The following is a 21,825-nucleotide window of genomic DNA, read 5'->3' on the forward strand; positions in this document are numbered from 1 at the left end:
AAAAAAAATTTTCTACTCCAAACTTCAGCGCAAAGTCCCCAGGGATCTCAAAAAAAAAAAAATATTTTTAAAATAATTTTTCATCGAAAAATTCCCTCGTTCCCGAAATTTTCTTCGACAAAAAATTATTCTGTAAAACTAAATAGCATTCGCTGAAAAGCCACGAGAATTAATTACTCGCTTAGACATCTCGTCAATCCCCAACTCCCTTAGTGTAAAATAATACTATAAATTATAATGAATGTTAAAGGTATCCACGTGTAACAAAGTAATGAGAATGAGAATGATTTTCTGACGATCCTCAAAAAAAAAGGTAACGTGTTAAAAAAAAAATTTTTAAGCAAAGATATGACATCTACTATTTCTCTTTCGCGATTCCTTTATACAACATTAACTATCTTCTTCTATTATCTCTCCATCACTCTCAAACATTACTCTTATTTTCTATACTATACTCTCGACGTCTCGACGCTCGTGAGTCGTGAGTGTCCTGATAAGAGCCAGGGGAGTCTGCTCAAGGCTGCTATATATGTCTATACCACCAACGTTTCGTGACTGCCTGGTTAGTTATATGTGCGTGTCATATTCACATTTACACACATACTCATTTATATACATATATATAAAATATACAGACTCTAAGTACATTTGTATGTGTAAAAAAAAGTAAAAAAAAAATAGGAAACTTTACTCAGGTACTTTACTAGTCTACTCTGGTCGGTAGTTTTACTTGGGTACCCACCAATGGAGGAGATCGGTTCCGAGTTCCAGGGGAAATAAAACGAGAGATGCCAGGAGCTCTCATCGTCGTCGACTCTACTCTCAACTCTCAGCTCAGCTCTTTCTCTTGCTCTTTCTCTACTATACTAGTATAGTGCCAGTAGAGTACAGTAGTATCGGGGGTTGCACGGCGCGTTGCCATGGTAACGAGCATTGTGGGGGCGAAGGGACGAGAGAAAAAGACAGAGACAGAGCTCGAATACAAGCCGAATAACTGAGCGAGAGAGAAATACTCCGGGACTCGGTCGATGCGAACACACCATAAACTTTTATGGCTCTCGAAACTACGGGCCAGACGTATGTACGTGAGTTCGTTTCCCGATACCCGCAAGAGTTTACCAAAAAATTATAATATTATTTTATATAACTTTTTTTAGTTTGTTTAAACTTTAGTAGGTTTTTTTTTTTTTTTTTTTTTTGAGGACTTATTTAATGCTTGGAACCTCGAGGACCGCGGACACCGCCGCGGTTTGTCGATACTTTTAATTATTTTTATTAAATACTATTGATATTTAATGACCGCTGCGGTTTTATTTTTAAATATGAGCATGTACTTGACAACAAATAAAAGACTTTGTAATTTTTTTTAAAATCATTTACTGTCTAGACTTATTTTAATTGTTAGAAATATGAACTCAATAAAATAATTAGACTTACAGTAATTAATTATAAAATAATTAAGAAAAAAAATTGAGATTTTTTATTTTTTTTTTTCAATTAGTTAACAAAAATAAATTGGATTAATTACGAGATGAAATAGCGGATGAATTTTTTATTGAAATATTTTTTCAAAAGATATGAGTTTGATAATAAAAATATATGTACTAGTAAAAAAAAAATAGAAATATAATTAATGATGTAGTTGGCAATGAGGTCTCTTTAGAAATTTGTATTAGAGAAAATGAAGTTAAAAAGAATGAGAAAAAGTAATATACATAATATATTTTAATATATATATGTATGTAAACGAGCACTACGCATCGAAGTGAATAATAATAATTCCCCCTGTCTTCCTAACTCTTTCTTCACTCGTTTATTTAATTTTTTTTTTTTTGTTAGCGAGTCTGCATTTTTGTTCGCGAAAAGCACTATCTCACGGGGCTGGTGCTATCGCGCGTGTATAATATAATGCAGATCGACGGAGAGAATAAGAGCGAGCTGAAAAGTAAAAGGGAAATGCTGTAGGTGGTGATACAGGAGAAATAATTAAAATACAAGCGGAATAAAAATAAAATTTTTTTAGTGTTTCTGTTAGTAGAGTAGTGGAAGTTGAGGTGGTAGTGGATAGGGCGTTTGTACAAACCAACGAGCATTTCCAATTAAAATAATTGCAATTTTAATGGCCAGTATAGACTGTATACACAAATTGAGTACTATATTTACAAATGTATATACATATATATGTGTACTAAAAATCCGCAGATTCGATCATTTGCTTGTCATAATTGCACTTTATGCGCGCTAATAGTATTTTTACTACAATTTATTTGTTAATTGGTTGTAAATTACAATTTATTTGGTGATTTGCCAGGTCAAAAAAATTATTTGATTTTGACGCAATTTTAAAAATTCAAAATAAAGCAAGTTTACGAAGACAAAAGCAAGTCAAAATTAAGTTCCTTTATTTAATAAATGAAAAATATATTATAAGGTATGAAAATACATTTGGTTTTGACTTACTTTTGACTAAGTTGTCTTACTTAGTACCCATTTACGCCAACTAAGTCAAATTCAAGTCACGTTGTCTTGAATTTGACTTAGTTGACTTAAATTTAAGTCATTCAAGTCGAGCTTAACTTAAATTTGATTTAGTTGACTTGAATTTTCAAGTCAATCAAGTCAAGTCTCACTTGAATTTGACTTAGTTGACTTAAATTTTCAAGTCAATCAAGTCAAGTCTGACGTGAATTTGACTTAGTTGACTTAAATTTTTAACCAAGTGTAGCCAAAACCAAGTTAAGAGTCACATGCAAGTCAAAATCAAGTTATTTTTTTGACCCGGGTTTAGTTTTTTCATATGAGTAAATAATATTTTCAAATGTCAAATATTAATCTAAAGGTGAAAAATATTTTTTTATGATTTTATTGTTAAAATATAAGTATATTTTATCGTTAAAACAAATACTGCGATAATCAATATCGAGTAATACAAATATTTGTATAATTAGATGAAAGAAAATGCGAATGTTTGCGTTCGACCACGTGTGTAAAAACAACGCAGTCACATGTATATTGACAAAGTCATATTATATACATATACTATCTATCCATCCATCTACCTATGTGTACATAATATACGTTATATATATGTACGTATGTATATATTGTGGTGTATGATTTATTGGAATAACGCACAAGTCACTCGTACTGGGAAGCCATGGTAGGATGCAATTTTATCAGGGCTTTGAGGTGTCTTTTACATTCTTACTCATCTTGAGAGTAATTCAATGTTTTAATTAACATGAAATGTCTGATGGATTTTGATTAATATATTTATTTATAGTGGATGTAGCATAATAATGAGACATCTCGGGTCAAAAAAATTATTTGAATTTGACTTCTTTCTGAAATTCAAGTCGACGAAGCAAAACCAAATCAGATTTAATGTTTTTTTGACTTGAATGGATACTAATTAGGGCAAGTTAGCTAAAAGCTAATGGGTTTTTCATCCATTTTAGCTAGTAATTTTTTTTTCTCTAATTTTAAAAGCGATGCAGAGTTAAAGGGATCCAAAAATAAACTTTACTCAAAGTTACTATTTAATTAATAAGTATAAGGGAGGCCAGGGTAAAATGCTTGCATCGAGTTTTGGAGTAAGTCAGCGAACTGGGGCAAAGTGGACATAAGAAATTTTTTTTTAATGCACAATTTTTTCTAATTAGAAAAATTTTATCTAACGGGACAAATTGAACACCGTAGAAATTTTTATTTATAATTATGGTTTGAAAAAAAAACTTTTGGTGGAGTCTTCCGTTGGAAGTTTGGAGTATACCGGTATTCCCATGACCTTGAAGGACCGAAACTCCACCGTCCATCGTACGGCATTAAAGAAATTAATATTTTTATATACTTAAACATAATCTGAATCGAATTAAAACTTAGATAACGTTTTAAAATTGATTTTTCTCAAAATTGACTTCAAACCGTGATAAAGTTTTAGGAAGACCATGGGAACAGTCTTAGATGGCCGATTTGCCCCTTCTTTTCATACGTAGTGTCTAAATATTTTTTTGGCAAAATCAAATGTGTTTTTTTTCCATTTTTGACTTGCTGTTGGCTAACTTGACCAACTTAGTATTCATTCAAGTCAAAAAAGTCAAATTTAAGTTATTTTTTGACCCGGGATCATAGTAATTTTACATTTTTTTAATAAAATTAAATATTTTGAACAGAAATTTTGTTTTTATGCCAAAAAAATATTTAGATACTGCGTATAAGGGGAAAATCGGCCATCTAAGACTTCACTAAAACTTTTTTCCAAATCATAATTATAAAAAGAATTCTACAGTGTTCGATTTGTCCCATAAGTTAAAAATTTGTCGAATTAGAAAGAATTGTGGATTAAAAAAAAATTTGGTATCCCCCACTCTTTACCCTAGCCTCTCTTATAGTTTATACTTATTAATTAAAAAATAACGTATGGTAATCAAAAGTTTATCTTTGGGTCCTTTAACTCTGCATCGCGTTCAAAATTGGGTAAAAATAATTACCAGTGCTCTATTGAGATACGCTAGTCTTATTTATCTACATACGTATATATATATATATTTTTTTACTTTATATCCACAGTGTACTTTGTATTCAACACAAATTGTAATGTCCCCTTTTGAATAATAGCATACAGATCGAATATAAACTCGGGGCACGTTTGCAATATCGTTTTATCTCTTTTTCTTTGGCTCTGTGCTTTCTGCTCGAGAATTAGATAATTCGAGGGAGAAAAACATCAGGACAATGGTAAAAAAGTAAAAGAGATAAAACGTTACGACAGACGACTAAAGAGAATACAAAGACAAAGACAAAGACTAAATAGAAAATAAGCAAACAGGGCTTGGCAAACTAGCTGATATAGATTCGCTGACCGACTGCTGGGAGTCTCACACCCTAAACATACATACATATATATATAGAGTATACTAAGAGCCTTATTTCACATATCTCCCTATCAACTACAAGCCAAAGGCACAGGACATCGGATAAAATCAAAATTATTCGCATACGCGTGCCAATTTTTTAAATTTAATTTTTTTTTCTTTTTTTTTTCCAGTGCTGTTGACTCTTAGGGGTAAGATAATTATCAACACGCTCTTGTTAAACCGTTAATTAATCACTTGTCAACATCGCTAATTTTATTTTTATTTTTTACCGCGCATTATAAATTAAATTAAATTTTTTAAACAAAGTAAGTTTAATTGTTTTAAATGATGTTTAACTGTCTGGGTAATTAATAAAGTTTTGATAATTAAAATTATTGATAATTAAGTTTTTAAATGAGTTAATTTGAATAGAGAGTGAAAGAGTAAAAAGTGAAAGAGCGAGAGAGTAAATAGTTTTAAAAAAATTGTTTAAAAATTCAAGTGGTGTTTGAGTTACGCGGGCTGAGTGATGAAACGTATAAAAAATAATGCATTTATTCAGAGTGAGTACACATTTTTATCTCAAGTAATCCATAAGATTAAAGAGACCGCGGTGCGGTGAAAGATATAGAGTAAGCTGAGAGGCGTCAGCAACTTTTAGTCGTCTTTGTAAATGTTCTCTAATAGTAATTATGAGGACAAAATGATCGACAACATCAAGAATTTAATTTTATGATCTTCACGTTAGTGGTGAAAGATTTTTTTTTATTTTTATTATTTAAAATATATTAAGAAAATAATTAAGGGAGGAAGAGACAAATCGATGGACAGATCAAAAGAATACGAATCAGATAAAAGATAAAAAAAAAATTTAATAATGAATAATGACAAAAAAAAAGTATAAAGAAACGCAATCAAGGATCGAGAATTGAGTAAAATATTTATGAATATTTAAAGAAAAAAATTAAAATTTTTTTTAACGAGATTGTTAGTAAAGTTAAACTTTTTATATCTTTTTAATCACAGCCAAATATATATGTATTTAATATTTATTTCCAAGCAGCCATTTTTTACTGATAACGATTTTTTATTCAATACCAAAACAAAATTTCAAATTAAAAAAAAAAAAAAATAGTTTCTTACAAAAGACGTTTCTTAAACTTGAAAGATAAAACTTGTTCGCGAAGTAAGAAGACAAAAAAGTTAAAGATAAAAAAATCCGTATTTATTTTCGCTTTTTAAAATGCAAGAACTTAAACGATTAATTTTTTTTATCACTCGCTAATAGCGTACAGTCTTCAAAGACAATAACACTAAAAGATTTTCATATATAATGTGTAAATATATATTACACCCACGTAATACTTAAATCTACCGACACATCAATAGAAATATAATATGGCGCGAGAGTAATTTCGTCGCTTTTTTAATACTTCTACATACATACATACAAACATATATATATATATATATATACCATATCATCGTTTGTCAGATGGTAAATCGAGACACTCATTTATAGTCTACAACACGGCGACTTAAAATCTCGCCACTAGGGGATATGATTTTAATTATTCGGTACATAGGGTAGGGGCCAGAGGTAGTGTACCTAGTGTACTCATACAGTATGTAATGTAACAGTGCTACATGGTATATTATACCCATATAACAGTTATACACCTACCATGTAACCATATACATATATATATACATATACAAAACTATACAACAAGTAACGATATATATTTACTGTATAGAGTGAAGCCTCTTCGTCTTCTCATACATTCAACACATATGTATATGTATATATATATATATATATATATATCCCTTGCCCTTTCTATTCGTCCTTGTCTTTTCAGTTCGGCTTTCACGTTCAACAACTTCCTTTCCATTGTTAGTATACATCTACCATATATCCACATATATATATAAATATGTATGCATATATGTGTAGATATAAGACAGAATATAGTAGACGCATGCGTGAGATCAGGAACGACGAGAAAGCAAGAGGACAAGGGACACCACAACATCAACCTCCTCATCCTCGTTGATCTAGAAAAAGCTTCAACTCAACTCGACTCTGCTCGTATTTATCGCCAAGATGTTATTTTTTTTATTTTGACAAAAGCCGTTAGTCTGGTTTTTTATTATCGCCGTTAGCGAGACGGGGAAAATTAAAAGAAATAAATATTTGAAAAAAAAGCTGGAGGATTTAGAACAAAAGCTTGAGAGTTGAGGGTAAGTATGCAATAAAAAATAAAATATTAAATGAAAAATGAACGAGGAGATGAGAAAAACAAGTACTATAATTTATAAGTGTAAGTTAAGTTTATGCTCACATTGTACGTCGATTTTAGCGGGTGAACTCTCGATGCTGTATCCAGTTGGTTCGTGGTATGCAACGCAAACGAAATTCCCACTGTCCAGTATCCTGTTTACTCTAGTGATATAGAGATCCCCGCCGACTTGATGACGACGCGGACTCGGTGCCAGAGTCTGGCCCTCGAGTTTCCACGTGTGTTTTACACCCACACTTGGCTGAGTTTCACAACGCAAACGTACCGGCGAGCCCTCGACTACTGTGTGATCTGCGGGGCTCACGGAAAAAAATAAACCTCCTTCTTGGCTACGAGCGAGTCCAACTGTAACATAATTTATTCATTAATTTAGTTGCTAATTACCATTACTATTTTATAGACTATTAACTTTTTTTTCATTTATTTATGCTGACGTTTATAATGTCAAGCACTATTATTTTACAGTATTACTGTTTTTTGCTCTGTGTACTTGCACTTGTCGTATTCACGTTCTATATACTCGTGCTCTTAAGTATATAGACTATAGACTCACTTCTCTTGTTAACATCAAACATGAACATATTTCCCAGGGGTATAATACATACTGCAATTTACTCACAGATATTTTCTGAGATTTGTTCCACGTATTTGTCATTAATATCTACACTACATTCTGTTAATAAAACAATGTCTGGGAAAACTTTTTTTACTCGTGTATTTGAGGTAATATTTAATGTACCAGAAATTCAAGCTAAATGAGACGCCATTATTATTATTTTTTTTTTTTTGGTTCAAAAATTTTTGTTTATCTCGAGAGAATATGGGACAACTTGACCACACTCTAAAACCAAGTGTGTTATATACAAGTGTATTATTTTAACACATATTAAATGTGTTCTATGTTTAAGGCCATAATCAAAACTATAGTTTTTTGTAGTCACTTAAAACACGTTCCACGGTGTGTTAAAAATCTATAGATTGCTTATGGCGTTTCAATGTTATTCGGCAAGTGTATTAATTTCGACTACACACTTGGTTTTAGAGTGCATGTACCTGAAGATCGGAACGTTTTTCGGACAACGAAAATTAAGAGAATTTATGTATGTAATTTTACTGCTTAAGGGGTAGTTCCGGTAGTTGGAGGTAGCCTGATTATCGGCTGACATACCAGCATCTATGTGTGAAACATTGTGAAACTGAAATTGGCCGTTGTCTAATAATTTCTGGGCTTTTTTAAAAATGATAAATTATGAAAAAAAAATATTTAAAAAAATTGCGCCTATAATTCTTTAAATTTTCTACATGTGCATTTTTTTAGCTTTTTTTTTTTTAATTAAATTGTTGAAAATAAAATTCGAAAATTTTTAATTGTCTGGTAACTTTAGGATCATTAAAACATTTCGGAAATAAAGTCATCCAGTAAATTGTTTACATCCCAATTTTTTTTCTTCGTTGCTCGAAAAACGTTCCGATCTTCAGATACATACTCGACCACCCTGAGTAAGCCCGGGTCAAAAATAAAACTTGATTTCGACTTGGTTTACCAAGTCGAAATTTGGAGCCGTTTTTCACAAGACAAACTCGACTTTTTTTACGGAGCTATGAAATACATTGAGTTTTCGCCTTGGTTTAGACTTAACTGGCTTACTTAGTCACGATTTAAGACGAAAAAGTTGAAATCAAGTCGAAATTGATTTGATTTAGACTTCTTCGACTTAAATTATAAAGCGAAAAAGTCAAAACTAAGGTGAAATAATTTTTATATATTAATGCGAAAGTAAGGCGAATAAATAACTTTTTTTCGACTTGATTCAGCCATTCAAAAGTAAAGTGAATGACTATCGTGCTCGAAGTAAAGACAAATAAGTTCAAACTAAGATCGAAAAATACAAATAAGTTGAAATAAGTTAAAACTAAGATGAAAAAAGTTCAAAAAGTTTAAAAAAATTTAATTTAAGTCGAAAAAGCCGAGATCTTATCAAAAAATCGTCGGCAAATCGATAACTTCAAAAGAAAATAAGGTGAAGCGAGCCTGAATCAAATTTTATTTTTGACCCGGGAGGCTAGATCAAAATTTTCATTTTTTCGATCCGCGTTTTCATTTCGTTTTAGCTCTCTCTGATTTTCAATAAATAAATATTCTTGTAAAAAAATTTTTACGGGGTCATTTTGCCCCGAGTTCTCCTACTAAAATAAAAAAAAAAGTTATTCCATATTTAATGTATACCCTAAGGCATTAAATTTTTTCAAACGAAATCGTACAAACAAATATAAAAAAATTTTGTAATAAAATTTTATTGCAGCTAAAAAAATGAAATTATAAATGTTTGGGCCGTAAAAAGTATAATTTAAATATTTTAAAAAGTTAATAGTTTGAAGTAAACATTTAAAACGTCTAGGATAGTAAAGTATTTTAGACAAATAAAGTTAAATCATCAAAATTTAACAGCGATCTTTACAAAGAGTTAAATAATTGCTACATAAATTTACAGTTTGTTAAACTAAACGGTGTACAGTGTAATGTACGTATTGTAAAGTTTATTGAAGCACTCATCAGTAACACGATGTTGCTAAATGCAGTAGTTAGTCTGTAGACTTTGTCATAATTCCAGTTTTCACCCCTTGGAATAAAAAAAATGTTCCTCTTTTATTCATCATTACGATTTATGATCGTAACGGATCTCTCATAAAACTTTAGCCCGGGGATTTTTATCCGTCGTGTCGAATCAAACGAATGTGAAACTGAAAAAAGGTACAGTTGTTGTACTAGAAGCGGCAATACACTACTAGGGATGGATATAAGGGTAGAAATGGGAGCGAAAAATAAAACTGAATAATATATATAGATATATAATAAAATAAAAAAAAATAAAATGACGTAAAAACGATGAGACCGAAGAATAGCATTAGAGGAGGACTTTTTTCACGTCCATTGTTTTTGCGATGGTGGAATAACGAGATGGAAGAAAGCGGCGATCGAACTGGCTCGTTCTGGATTAAAGACTCCAGCTCAAGCTTTTAGTCAGTTTTACAGCACGTGTAGCTATAGTTATCTGCGCAAGTAAACGAATGAGAAGAAAGAGGAGAGTAAAAGGGTCCAGTATGCAAGGAAGAAACTGAAAATTCAGTCTGAGAGATTCTACTCTTAAACTTTGCTTGCGTTTTTTTATTTTATCTTTCTCTACACGGCGATTCGTTTCATCTGCCCTCTCTTTTTGCTCATACTCTCGCATATATATGTATGTATATAAACTACTGGTGCTTTTTCTGGTGTGTGAGCGCTGTGATTTTGAGTGTGCCGTCGAAACCGTTGGCGCTGGAAATACAGGCTGCTCAGTCCACACAACACTGGGCCATAAATCCATCAGACGACATGCCCAGAGTTCCCCTAGCTCTTTTATTTTGTCCATACGAGTGAGCTCTATACCACTATACTTATTCTCTGTCGGTTTCTATATCTGTATTTGTGTATATCCATATATATACACACACACACACACACACGCACACTTTTACTGAACCGCCCTGCCTAATTCTAAAACTTCCAGGTATATATTATATATATAAGGCTTCTTATATCCTCCAACTCTATTTACTACTCACAGATTTACCCTTTCATTTCAACGTATTTATTTTTAATACTTTCCGGTTTTTAATAAAAACTAAACTATTTTTTTAAAAAAATTTTACGTGAAATAAAAATAATTACATGTAAGGTATCGAATAAAACTGATAAATTTAACTGATTTTTTATTATTTTATATTTAAATATTTAAAGAATTCGACCCGAAAATAGAGGAGTAAAAATAAAAATGTATTTTTATTAAAAAATGTTGAAAATTAAATTTATTGATTTAAATATTTAAATATTCTCTTGTATTTTATGTGTAAATTATATTACGAGTAATTGGTGTGTGTAATAAAACATTTATAAAAAATTTATTGGCGGAATTGATGAATGTATCGGAAAATTGATCGATTTAATAACGAGTAAGTGAGAGTAGACTGAGAAAATCCAGTAGTTTTATGTGAGGGTGGAGGTTTCAAATAATTGCATAACTTTGATAATTTTAACGTGGAAATTCGATCGGATAATCGAAATACTTGGGCATATATCTATGACGTCGAGTACGACAGACTCCTCATTAAATTCTCATTAAATTTTTTTTACTCCTTTATAAACTCACACTACTCAGCCCCACTCTTTTTACGACCAGACCTTCCCTCTCTCACTCTCTCTCTAAATATATATATACATATATATGTACTGTATTACAACTTATTCTCGAGATGAATATCACGTTTTATTTTCAGCTCTCTTAGACACTGTAATAATACTCATGTTTTTACAAATTAAATGCGTACATATATATGTATATACACAATAATTAAAGAGCCAGAAATATATTTTTTTACTCGTTAATGCTGTCTCATTTTATTTTATTTTTATTTATATTAATGTTTTAACACTTACTCGTTTAAAAACAAATATAAATTGAAAGGAGCAAAAAAATTGTCTACGTACACGGAAAAAACAGAATGTTAAAATTTAATAAATAATAGTAAAAAGTGGAATCTGTTATCAATAATTAGTACTATTATGTACTTAATGCAAAGTAGTTTATTAATTTTTGTAGATTCCTAAAAACTACTATCAATAATTTCAAAAAATAAGTAAATATTATTACTTTTAGGTATAAATACGTGACTTATTAGTGAAAATTAATTAATTTTTGGCGTACATCTATTAAAAAGTAATTATTGGTCAAATTAAGAATTGCTATCTTACACGGAAAAAAATTAATCGTGAATGCAACATGATGCAGTCTTGGTAAATAAACATGATGAAATCATGTTGCATTCACATGATTTGTCATGTTTCGGCTACATGACAATATGTGGCAGCAACATGACTATCATGTAGCCGAAACATGATTATCATGTAGCCGAAACATGACAAATCATGTGAATGCAACATGATTTCATCATGTTTATTTACCAAGACTGCATCATGTTGCATTCACGATTAATTTTTTTCCGTGTAGATACTGATTTTTCCAGCCAAAAAATTGCAAAAGTTACAAACTTTTATTTTATAAATTCGATATCACTGATCAATTATTAGCTTAAAATATCATTTATTCATCATTATAAATGAATTTACTATATACATAAATCGAATAAGTGGTAAATAATAAAATGAAAAATTAGTATACTAGATACTGATTTTTTGCTCATAAAAATACCGAAAACTTTTAACTTTTATTTTATAAATTCTATCCCATTGGCTAATAATTAATATAAAATGTTATTTATTCGTTATTATAAATTAATTTATTACATCGATACTGCCATTCTAATATGCCTTATCTCACATTTGAGAAATTTTTCAGGAGACGATAAAAACGTTTCACGGTCGGCAAAACAAAATTATTTGTAAGATGTTTACATTGGTATAACCTATAAATTTATTTTCATGTTTTTCGTAAAATACAGGCATTTGTAGTGAATAAATAATTTTGAATTTTATGCCGTAAGAAGAGTCAAAAATTATGCATAATTACCTTCTTATTAATGTCGTTAATTACTTGCTTAAAATTATCTTAAAATTTAAAATGTTAAGCGTGACTGAACCTATACAAATGTTAGAATGGCGCGAAAATCTGCGTGTGGGATACGACATATTATAATATTTATTTAAAAATACTAAATAAACAATTTGACCTCTGAAATTTTTACATATGCTGCACATTGTTACAATCTCTGGTGAAAATTTTTCGGACTTTTGTCCAAAAAAGTCTTTAGAACTCTGAAAAAGTCTTTAGAACTCTAGAACTGAGTTTTTCAGACAGAAGTCCGACAAATTTTCACCAGGGATGATTTCATTTTTCAAAAAAAGTGAAAACGTCAAATTTTGTGGGATACGCCCTATTAGAATGGCAGTGTCGATATACATAAATCGAATAAATGGTAAATGTTTTAAATTTTTCTATGTTTATTTGAATAGTAATAAATAACTGTAGATACCAATTTATCGATTCTTTTTCATATTAATTTTAATATACGAAATGACAAATGTTGGTCTTCTATATGTATCAAATTTTAAATAAATAATAGCCATTTTGTAATGTATAATGATCCTGGTTTGATATTAGTATACAAATATACTAATTTTAAGTCAAAAATAAACTACAAACTATTAAAATTTTGAGCATCATTTTTTTCCGTGTAAACGTCATAAAAAAAAATTTTTTACCAGCTGGTGACCGAAGCACAAAATGTTTGGATCAAACTTGACTCGGATATATGTATATATTTATGTGTGTAAAAAAAAAGTATGATGAGGGGATACATAGCAATCTCAGTAGTGGATCGTAAAAGTAGTACTGTTTATACTCAAGAGATATTTTCAACGTCAAGTGACAATATGTATATGTAATATACATTTGTATATTGTGTATATACATATACATATGTGAACATTACTTGACATTTCTTATATTTTTTACATTATGTTTTTACGCATGGAATAATAACACGGATGCGTCGACGCGTTTCGTCCCTAGACGTTGCAATTTTTTTTTTTTTACTGGCAATTATACCAATGAGCTTCTTGAGAATCAACGAAGAAAAATTTTGAATGTATGTATAAAAGTATATAAACAAAAAATAATTTATAAATATTCAAGTACTTGATATTTTAATGAAAGATAAATTTAAATAAGTGACTAATTGGAATGAAGATCTCTTAAATCCTCATTTCGTTTTTATCTTATTGAAAAATTTTAATGTACAGATATACATTTACGTATATATGTATGTATATTAATCTGACATTAAAGAAAACATTGAAAGACCCGAACGACCGTAAAGAAACTCGAGAGACGCAATAAAGTCGGTAAAAAAAATATCTACTCAAGCCGAGATTGAGATAAAAAAATTAAAAGTGAATTATTTTTAGCAACAAAATATATTTTATCGGAGTATGTAATAAGATTGTTGGGTTTTAAAAAATAGATACGTAAATTTATTTTGAAAATAAATTTAAAAGAAAAATAAAAAATCGTATATTGGACTGGACCGGAAAAAGCTGCATCCTCGAGATACAGACGTTATCTCTGACACTTTAGTATTTATGAGTTGCCTCGGGTTATATATAAATATAAATATAAATATTTCATATCACTTCTTTGTAATCGTAAAGAGTTCATCCCTCGTCTGAAACTATACAACCGCTTATCGATTTAACCGCCTCTTCATTTTCTTCCTTGTACTTAGTTGTCTTCGTCAATATCATATCAGTCTTTTAATTCATAAATTTAAAAAAAAAGTCTAATGTAAGCTGATAAAATCCGTTTTTATTATTAAATTCTGTAATCAACCGATCAATCCCTGATTTTTTTTTTTTTACAAACTAGAATGCCCAGCAAATTTATTGCTTAAAATTACACGTAAAATATTTATAGAAATGTTAAAAAAAAGATTTTTTTTATCTTTTACTGCTACCCCATTCTGCTGATACTGAAGTTAGACGTCTAATAATTTCTGGATTTTTTTTAAACGATAAATTATAAAAAAAAAATATTTGAAAAAATTGCACCTATAGTTTTTTTAATTTTCTACATGTGCATATTTTTCCTTTTTATTTTTTTGTAATTTATTTGTTTTTACGGCTACCCCATTTCGCTTATACTCGAGTTAGTCGGCGTCTAATAATTTTTGGATTTTTTTTTAAACAATAAATTATAAAAAAAAAATATTTGAAAAAATTGCACTTATAGTTTTTTTAATTTTCTACATGTGTATTTTTTTAGTTTTGATTTTTTTGTAATTGATTTGTTTTTACGGCTACCCCATTCTGCTGATACTGAAGTTAGACGTCTAATAATTTTTGGATTTTTTTTTAAACGATAAATTATAAAAAAAAAAATATTTGAAAAAAATGCACCCATAGTTTTTAAAATTTTCTATATGTGCATATTTTTAGTTTTGATTTTTTTGTAATTGATTTATTTTTACGGCTACCCCATTCTGCCGATACTGAAGTTAGACGTCTAATAATTTTTGGATTTTTTTTCCAAGCGATAAATTATAAAAAAAAAATATTTAAAAAAATTGCATCTGTAGTTTTTTAAATTTTCTACATGTGCATTTTTTTTTTTTTTTTTTTTAAATTAAATTGTTGAAAAAAAAATTCAAATTGTTAATTGTCTGTTAACTTCAGGATCATAAATTTTTTTAATAATAATATTTCAATAAAAAATTAAACTATCATTGAAACTGATAATTAATTACCTAATTAATAAAATAAATAATTATTTAAATATTTTCTATCGACTAAATTATTACCACGAAAGATGTAATGAATTTATTTAAATGACAGACTACGATTATTATTATTATTATTACTGTAGTTTAAATTTAATAATAGTTGAACGTTGTTATTTCAGTTGAACTTATAAGTGTCACAATTGGCCTCATAAATATACCCATACTTAAAAAACAAACGGCTTTATTTTTCAAGAGTACTGAAGATTTTTTCTTGACTATTTTTCCTCTCTTTCTCCATCTCTCCTTCTCATTTTTACTTGTACAATATATGAATTTTTTTTTTTTTTAATTTTTTTGTTCATAATTTTTCCATACCCTTAAAAAAGAGTTCGTCGAGCGACTTTGTTCGGAGCAAGAGACCGAATAACGCCGTGCGATGGAGAATAGAATATCTGAGCTCTACTGTTGGGTGTGTATATATAGTGAGGTGGACAAAGAAGCCTTAGTGGTGCTTGAGCTGGAGGAAAGGAGTATGGAATGGAGGCAGAGAGAGAGGAGAGACAGAGGGAGGGAGAGGAAGGATAGGAGGCGAAGATGGAGAAGAAAAGGTTAAGAAGTAAAAAAAATGAGAATGGATAAAATAAAAAATATAAAAAATGAATTGGCCAATGTTATAAGGACTGCGGTGATGATGGGGGTAGTAATGCTGGTGTGTAGGTGCCAGTGTAGCCCCTTTTCACAGAGCACCGTAATTTTCATCCGTAACTCGAGACGTGTAATTAGGAGCACCCGGGCCCAAGATGAATGGCCGAGTCGAGCTCAAAACGCTCTTTCGATCCCCCAAGTGCCCTGGTATCATCGGCTTTACGCCCTGTCGATCTTCCCTCGTGTCATACCACATGTCTATTTTTCGACTCTCTTTTGAGTTTATTTTAAAAATTCACTCCCCGTAATGCCCAGACGGTTCATTATATTTTCATATATACTATCATTGATTACATTTTTAATTCATGGGACAAATTATTTTTAGAGTTAAAAAAAATATATACTGTTAAAAATTTTCGGAATGAACGCGGAGCGGATTACTGTGTATTTATTTTCTCCTTGGAGTTTTTATTTATTCACTCCGAAGGAGAGATTGATTTAATATTGAAACTCCAGTTCGGAGTGAATGCGGATTTAAATAAAATCCAGTTCACTCCAAAATCACTCCGCTAAAAATACAAACTCCGAGTGATGGAGTGAATTAAAATCCATAATCACTTGGAATTCACTCCAAATTTTTTACAATGTAAAATTAAGAATAAATATATGTACATATATATTGGCACGTGTAATTAATTTATGAGTCAATACAAAGTATTTAAAATAAAAAAAAGTTAAAGATTGATTGATGGATTAAATAAAGAGGGAATTTATGTAAAAAATAACCCTAAAAGAGTTTTTAAGAACGACCTCGTGATTTCTCAGTCAATCCGTGTCCTCATCATCGACATATAGAATAAAAAAATAAATAAATAAAAGAACTAAGTAAAAAACTGGTTTTTTTCCAATAAAATAATCTCATCACGTGCGGCACTGAGATATCGCTCTTTTATTTGTTGTAAATTCATTGATATTTTAGCGGCTCGGTATCTTAATTTTATCCGAACTAAAACCCAGTATCAGAGCACAGCTAACAGCCTACAAGCCGTCTAATTTATTTTAATATCTCCATACATTAGCTATTTTTTTCGCCTCTCCTTCCACGGCGATATACATTCTAAGCGTCTCTAAACCGGTTCATCACGTCATCGAGATGACCTGTAGGTTTCGAAAATCGCGATCCGACCGCTTTTTTTCCTTCCAAGGGACCGCGCCTCGAGTATTATCCGAGCATCTTTTTAACTTTTTTTACCATCTACTCTCCGGCTGGGGCTCATTCCGTCGAGATTTCTGTACAAAACTACGTACAGTTCAAGTTGAAAGAGTGTATATATTTATAAAGTTCATTGGCACGAACCCACTACTCTTCTTGCTATACGTTTAATATTTTTCTTTATTTCTTCATGCCTCCCTCCCTCCCCTCTCTCTTTATAAATATATATATATATACATATATATAATCTCTTTGACGTGCAAATAAAGCGAAAAATATTATCACGATTTCTCTCAGCCCAGACGTATACAGTCGTATAAATTCGACGTGCTAATCCAGCATAAACTTCCTCCCTATTTTTATATCCTCGATTCGTACATTTTCACAACCCTCCTTCCTTACTAGTACACTGTACACATTCTCAACCCTCAAAGCTTCTAATAAAAGATATTTTACATTTTCTATATGTATATACATATATTACCTCAAATTTTTTCCATTTAATACATATATATATACACATTATTTATTTGAATTACCAACTAATAGTGCAATCTCTTAGTTGCAGATGCCATTGAAATAAAAAATATGACGTGTGTGGGAATCAGAGGAATGCGTGAGTGGAAAGTGAACGAGGGGAAGGCGAAGGGAGAAAATACGAGAGTGCGATAACGCGAGGGAAAAAGTGCATTACTTCGGTGTTAATTGGAGAGTCAGAGGTAGAGGTAGAGGTTGAGGCAGAAGCAGAACCAGACTGATGCTACGGACATACGTTTGTTAGTCTATACATATATATATATATATGTGTGTGTATGTTCATATGTGGTCGAAGATGTAATATATAGGGATAAGAGAATAGCAAAAAAAAAAATCTAGCGAATAAAAAAATTATAAAAAAAAAATTTAACGAACGCATTGGAGGGTAATCAGGGTTATGCGATTCACCCTCAGTCTAAAGTTGCGTTGAAATAATACACGCTGTGAGCAAAGAATGAAAGTTTATACTATACTGGTCTGTCAATAAATAAGATGAGAGAAAAATATATATATATTTGTATATACGCCCAATCAATAATGTCTTTTTCTACTTATTTTCTGGTGATTAAATTGAACCGTCTGATTTGGTAGTACTTTGATCACTTACCCAAGCAGAGGAAGGCCAGACTCCTCGCGAAATTATTCATTTTGGAGTAGTAATTTGATTACTGGTGTTATTATTCCAATGGATAATTGTTTCTGCCAGACTAATACGTTTTTTATCACATTCCCGTATTTTTTACAGCGATTATTTATTTATTTTTTTAATTTGAATGCTTTCTGAATGATATTAAATATATTGATGATAAGGTACCAATAAGTTCATATATATATGTATAGAAATATATATAGGATATTGGTTGTACGAAGATGGTGTATAAGCGTCCGTACGAGACGAAGGGACGCGCGGAACTAACGAGGCAAATGCCGACGACCCATGCCGGGTAACGCCGTGCCGGCTGTCGTTGCTGATGCCGCTGATGCTCAGTACGTTTAGTAGTATGGGTTTACTCCACTCTGTTATCCCTACTCTTTATCTGTATATTTAACTGTGGATGCGAGTGTGGGTGAGGGTCTGAGTGTGAGTGTGGGTGTGGGTGGACGAGTGTGTGTGTGTGGGAACCGTGATCGTACTCTCTGGTCTTCTTTGCTCTGGCATTCGTCTGCTGTCTGTTCTGTCCTATTCTCTTTGGAGAAGTTTGTATTTGGTGTTCTTGTTATCGGGATTCTCGGGGTTCAGTTGCTAACTGGAGGGTTGGCCACTTTTAAAATCTGCCCGCGAGAGGGGGAAAGTAGACAAGATTGGACAACTGGACTCTGTTATCGACCTAAGGCAATATCACTGCTAAGAATTATTTATTATCGGGTAATTATTTATATATTTCTTTCGATTTTTAATTAGTGCCAATGACCAACAGCAACGAAATTAGAGTCCATGAAATTTGGATTGAAAAATTTGGATGAATTTTTTTTTGTTTAGTAAAAAAAAATGAAATGAAAATTTTTATATCTAGGGGATTTTTTGGAATTCAAAAATATGAATTTGGCAAAAAATTTTTTTTACTTAGCATCAAATTCAATAATGAAAAAATTTCGAATACTGAAGTAAGCCAACGTCTAATAATTTTTGGATTTGTTTTCAAAACGGTAAATTATAAAAAAAAAATATTTAAAAAAATTGCACCTATAGTTTTTTAAATTTCCTACATGTGCATATTTTCAGTTTATTTTTATTTGTTTTTATGTAATTGATTTGTTGAAAAAGAAATCTGAAAATTGATAATTGTCAATTTCAGGATCGTAAAAATTTTAATTCATAATTTGAACTTATTTTCGGTCATAAAAAATTGAGCTAACATTTTGAAATTTTTTTTCAAATTTAAAAAAAAAAATTTCCATAAAAAAAAAATCTGAAAACCGTCTGACCCTGCGGGCCAGCCCAAAAAATTCCCGTTGTTTTCGAGCTCAGGGAGCTCGGAAACATTATTACTTGTAAATTTTTGAGCTCTTCGAGCTTGTTAGGCCGGTAAAACATACCTTCACTGAAAAATTATAATTTTTGTCCGGAGATATCTTTGGAACGAATCAATAGATTTGAACGTTCTTGGTGGCAATAGAAAGGGCTCAACAAGAGTTGGAACTGATTATATTTTGAGATGAATTGGGTAAGTGGTTCATGAGTTATATGAAAAAAACCAAAAACAACAAAATTTTTTAATTTTTATTCTTCGTATAACTTGTAAACTACATGACCGATCTACCCCAAAATCTAATTAATTCTAAGTTTTGGTGAGCTCTTGCGATTGCCACCAAGTACGTTCAAATCGGTTGATTCGTTCCAAAGATATCGTCGGACAAAAAAAAAAAATCACACACACACACACATACCCACACATTCACACACACACACACATACACACGGACGTCCATCCGGGAATAGTCAGAATAGCTGCCTAGGACCTCAAAACGTCGACATCTGAAAACTCGATTTTCGAAAATCGGACCGAAACCAATAACTTCCCTTTTTTTGAAAATTTTCAATTTTCTTAGCGGGAAGTTAATAATTTGGTAATTAAAATAATAAAAATAATTTTTTTCTGAGGATTTAAAATAATAATTTTTTTTGAAATTACAATTTATATGATATATTAATCCATACATATTTTTATGACAGATTTTACGTCGTTGTTTTATTTATTTATTAATTAATTTATTCGTGTATTGATTATCATTACCAGTAATAATTATTTATAGCAACAATCTAAACAGTCACATACTTACATATTTATTATATTTATAATTTTATGTATAATATTCAAATAATTATTTATTCATTTATACATTTATTTTCATATATAACTTTTTCATTTTACATACATATTAGTCTCTGATTTTTTTTTTTTATCATCATTATTTTTTTTTTTTTAATTTTCTGAATTGCAAGCCGTGTCGAAAAGTTTCCCGGGGCAAAGTTTTCTTTTGAATATTCATAACTTCATTGAAGACCTGTCGTCTTCATACACTTGAGAACTTTGAATAAATATTTTACGATTAACCCATTGAGTCTGTAGCAGAAAATTTTAATGGAAAAAAATATTTTTTTTATTTTTTCATACATACGCCTCACTTTTTTCTTAGCAATCATCAATTGCTAACAATAATAATAATATATAACAATATTATTAATAATAATTCCCTTAAACAAAAAAAATATAAGATAAATAATTATCTTTCAAATTTAAATTTATAATATTTCATTTTTATACATATACTTTAAAATTATGCCGAATATTTCATTTATTTATACAATTTAAAAGTACCAGATATGTTGCATTTAAAAAAAAATTAAATATTGATATCATACTTAATAAATTTTTTTTTTCATTGCAATTTAGACACTGACAGGTGGATCCGAAGTTCGCCTGGAGGATAAGACAGACCACTACTAGAATCACCGAGAGCCGACCGTGGATTGTCGCTGCTATTGTCAATGATATGTAGATATTTGTATATATATTTATACATATATACTACCATGCACACGACATATATATGTATGTATTTATTTCACAGATTTATCACACGATGAGGTTGCGAGAAACTCCTGGGAAATTCCCTTCCGGTGTGACTTGCTGCGTACCAATTTTACGATATGCTACATATTAATTTGCCCGAAGCTACATTAAATATCCATATATATATTTTACATAATCGCCTTCCAGACTTGGACGCAGAAACCTATTGTCCGATAATTATTTTTTTTTTTTTTTACGTAGATTGTCATATTTATTTTATAAAAAAGAAATAAAATTTAATGGCGCTCGTATAAATACGTCCAAAAAATTGCACACCTCGGGCATTTATCAAATCGCCGACTATCGAGCGCATAAAACTCGACGTCGCTGACTAGTCTTTAAAAAAAAAGTATTCAGATAAACAAAAAAAAATTATTGATATGCTACGACAATTGTCGTAAATTATTTATCGTTACCATGACTTG

The 21,825-nt window shown here is 30.4% G+C and overlaps 1 protein-coding gene across 1 annotated transcript in view; it reads right to left on the minus strand.

The window, feature by feature from the left end:
• Positions 1-18,744, minus strand: part of LOC130666649 (inactive tyrosine-protein kinase 7-like) — a 30,644-nt gene extending 11,900 nt beyond the window's left edge. Inside the window, exons 1-2 of the mRNA XM_057467837.1 lie at positions 18,433-18,744; positions 7,202-7,504 (exon numbers count right to left, since the gene is read on the minus strand). Coding sequence (XP_057323820.1) covers positions 7,202-7,504; positions 18,433-18,472 — 343 coding nt within the window. The 5' untranslated portion in view covers positions 18,473-18,744. The remainder of the gene's footprint in view (positions 1-7,201; positions 7,505-18,432) is intronic.
• Positions 18,745-21,825: the final 3,081 nt, after the last annotated feature.

Source organism: Microplitis mediator, chromosome 4, assembly GCF_029852145.1.
Source record: "Microplitis mediator isolate UGA2020A chromosome 4, iyMicMedi2.1, whole genome shotgun sequence".
NCBI lineage: Eukaryota > Metazoa > Arthropoda > Insecta > Hymenoptera > Braconidae > Microplitis > Microplitis mediator.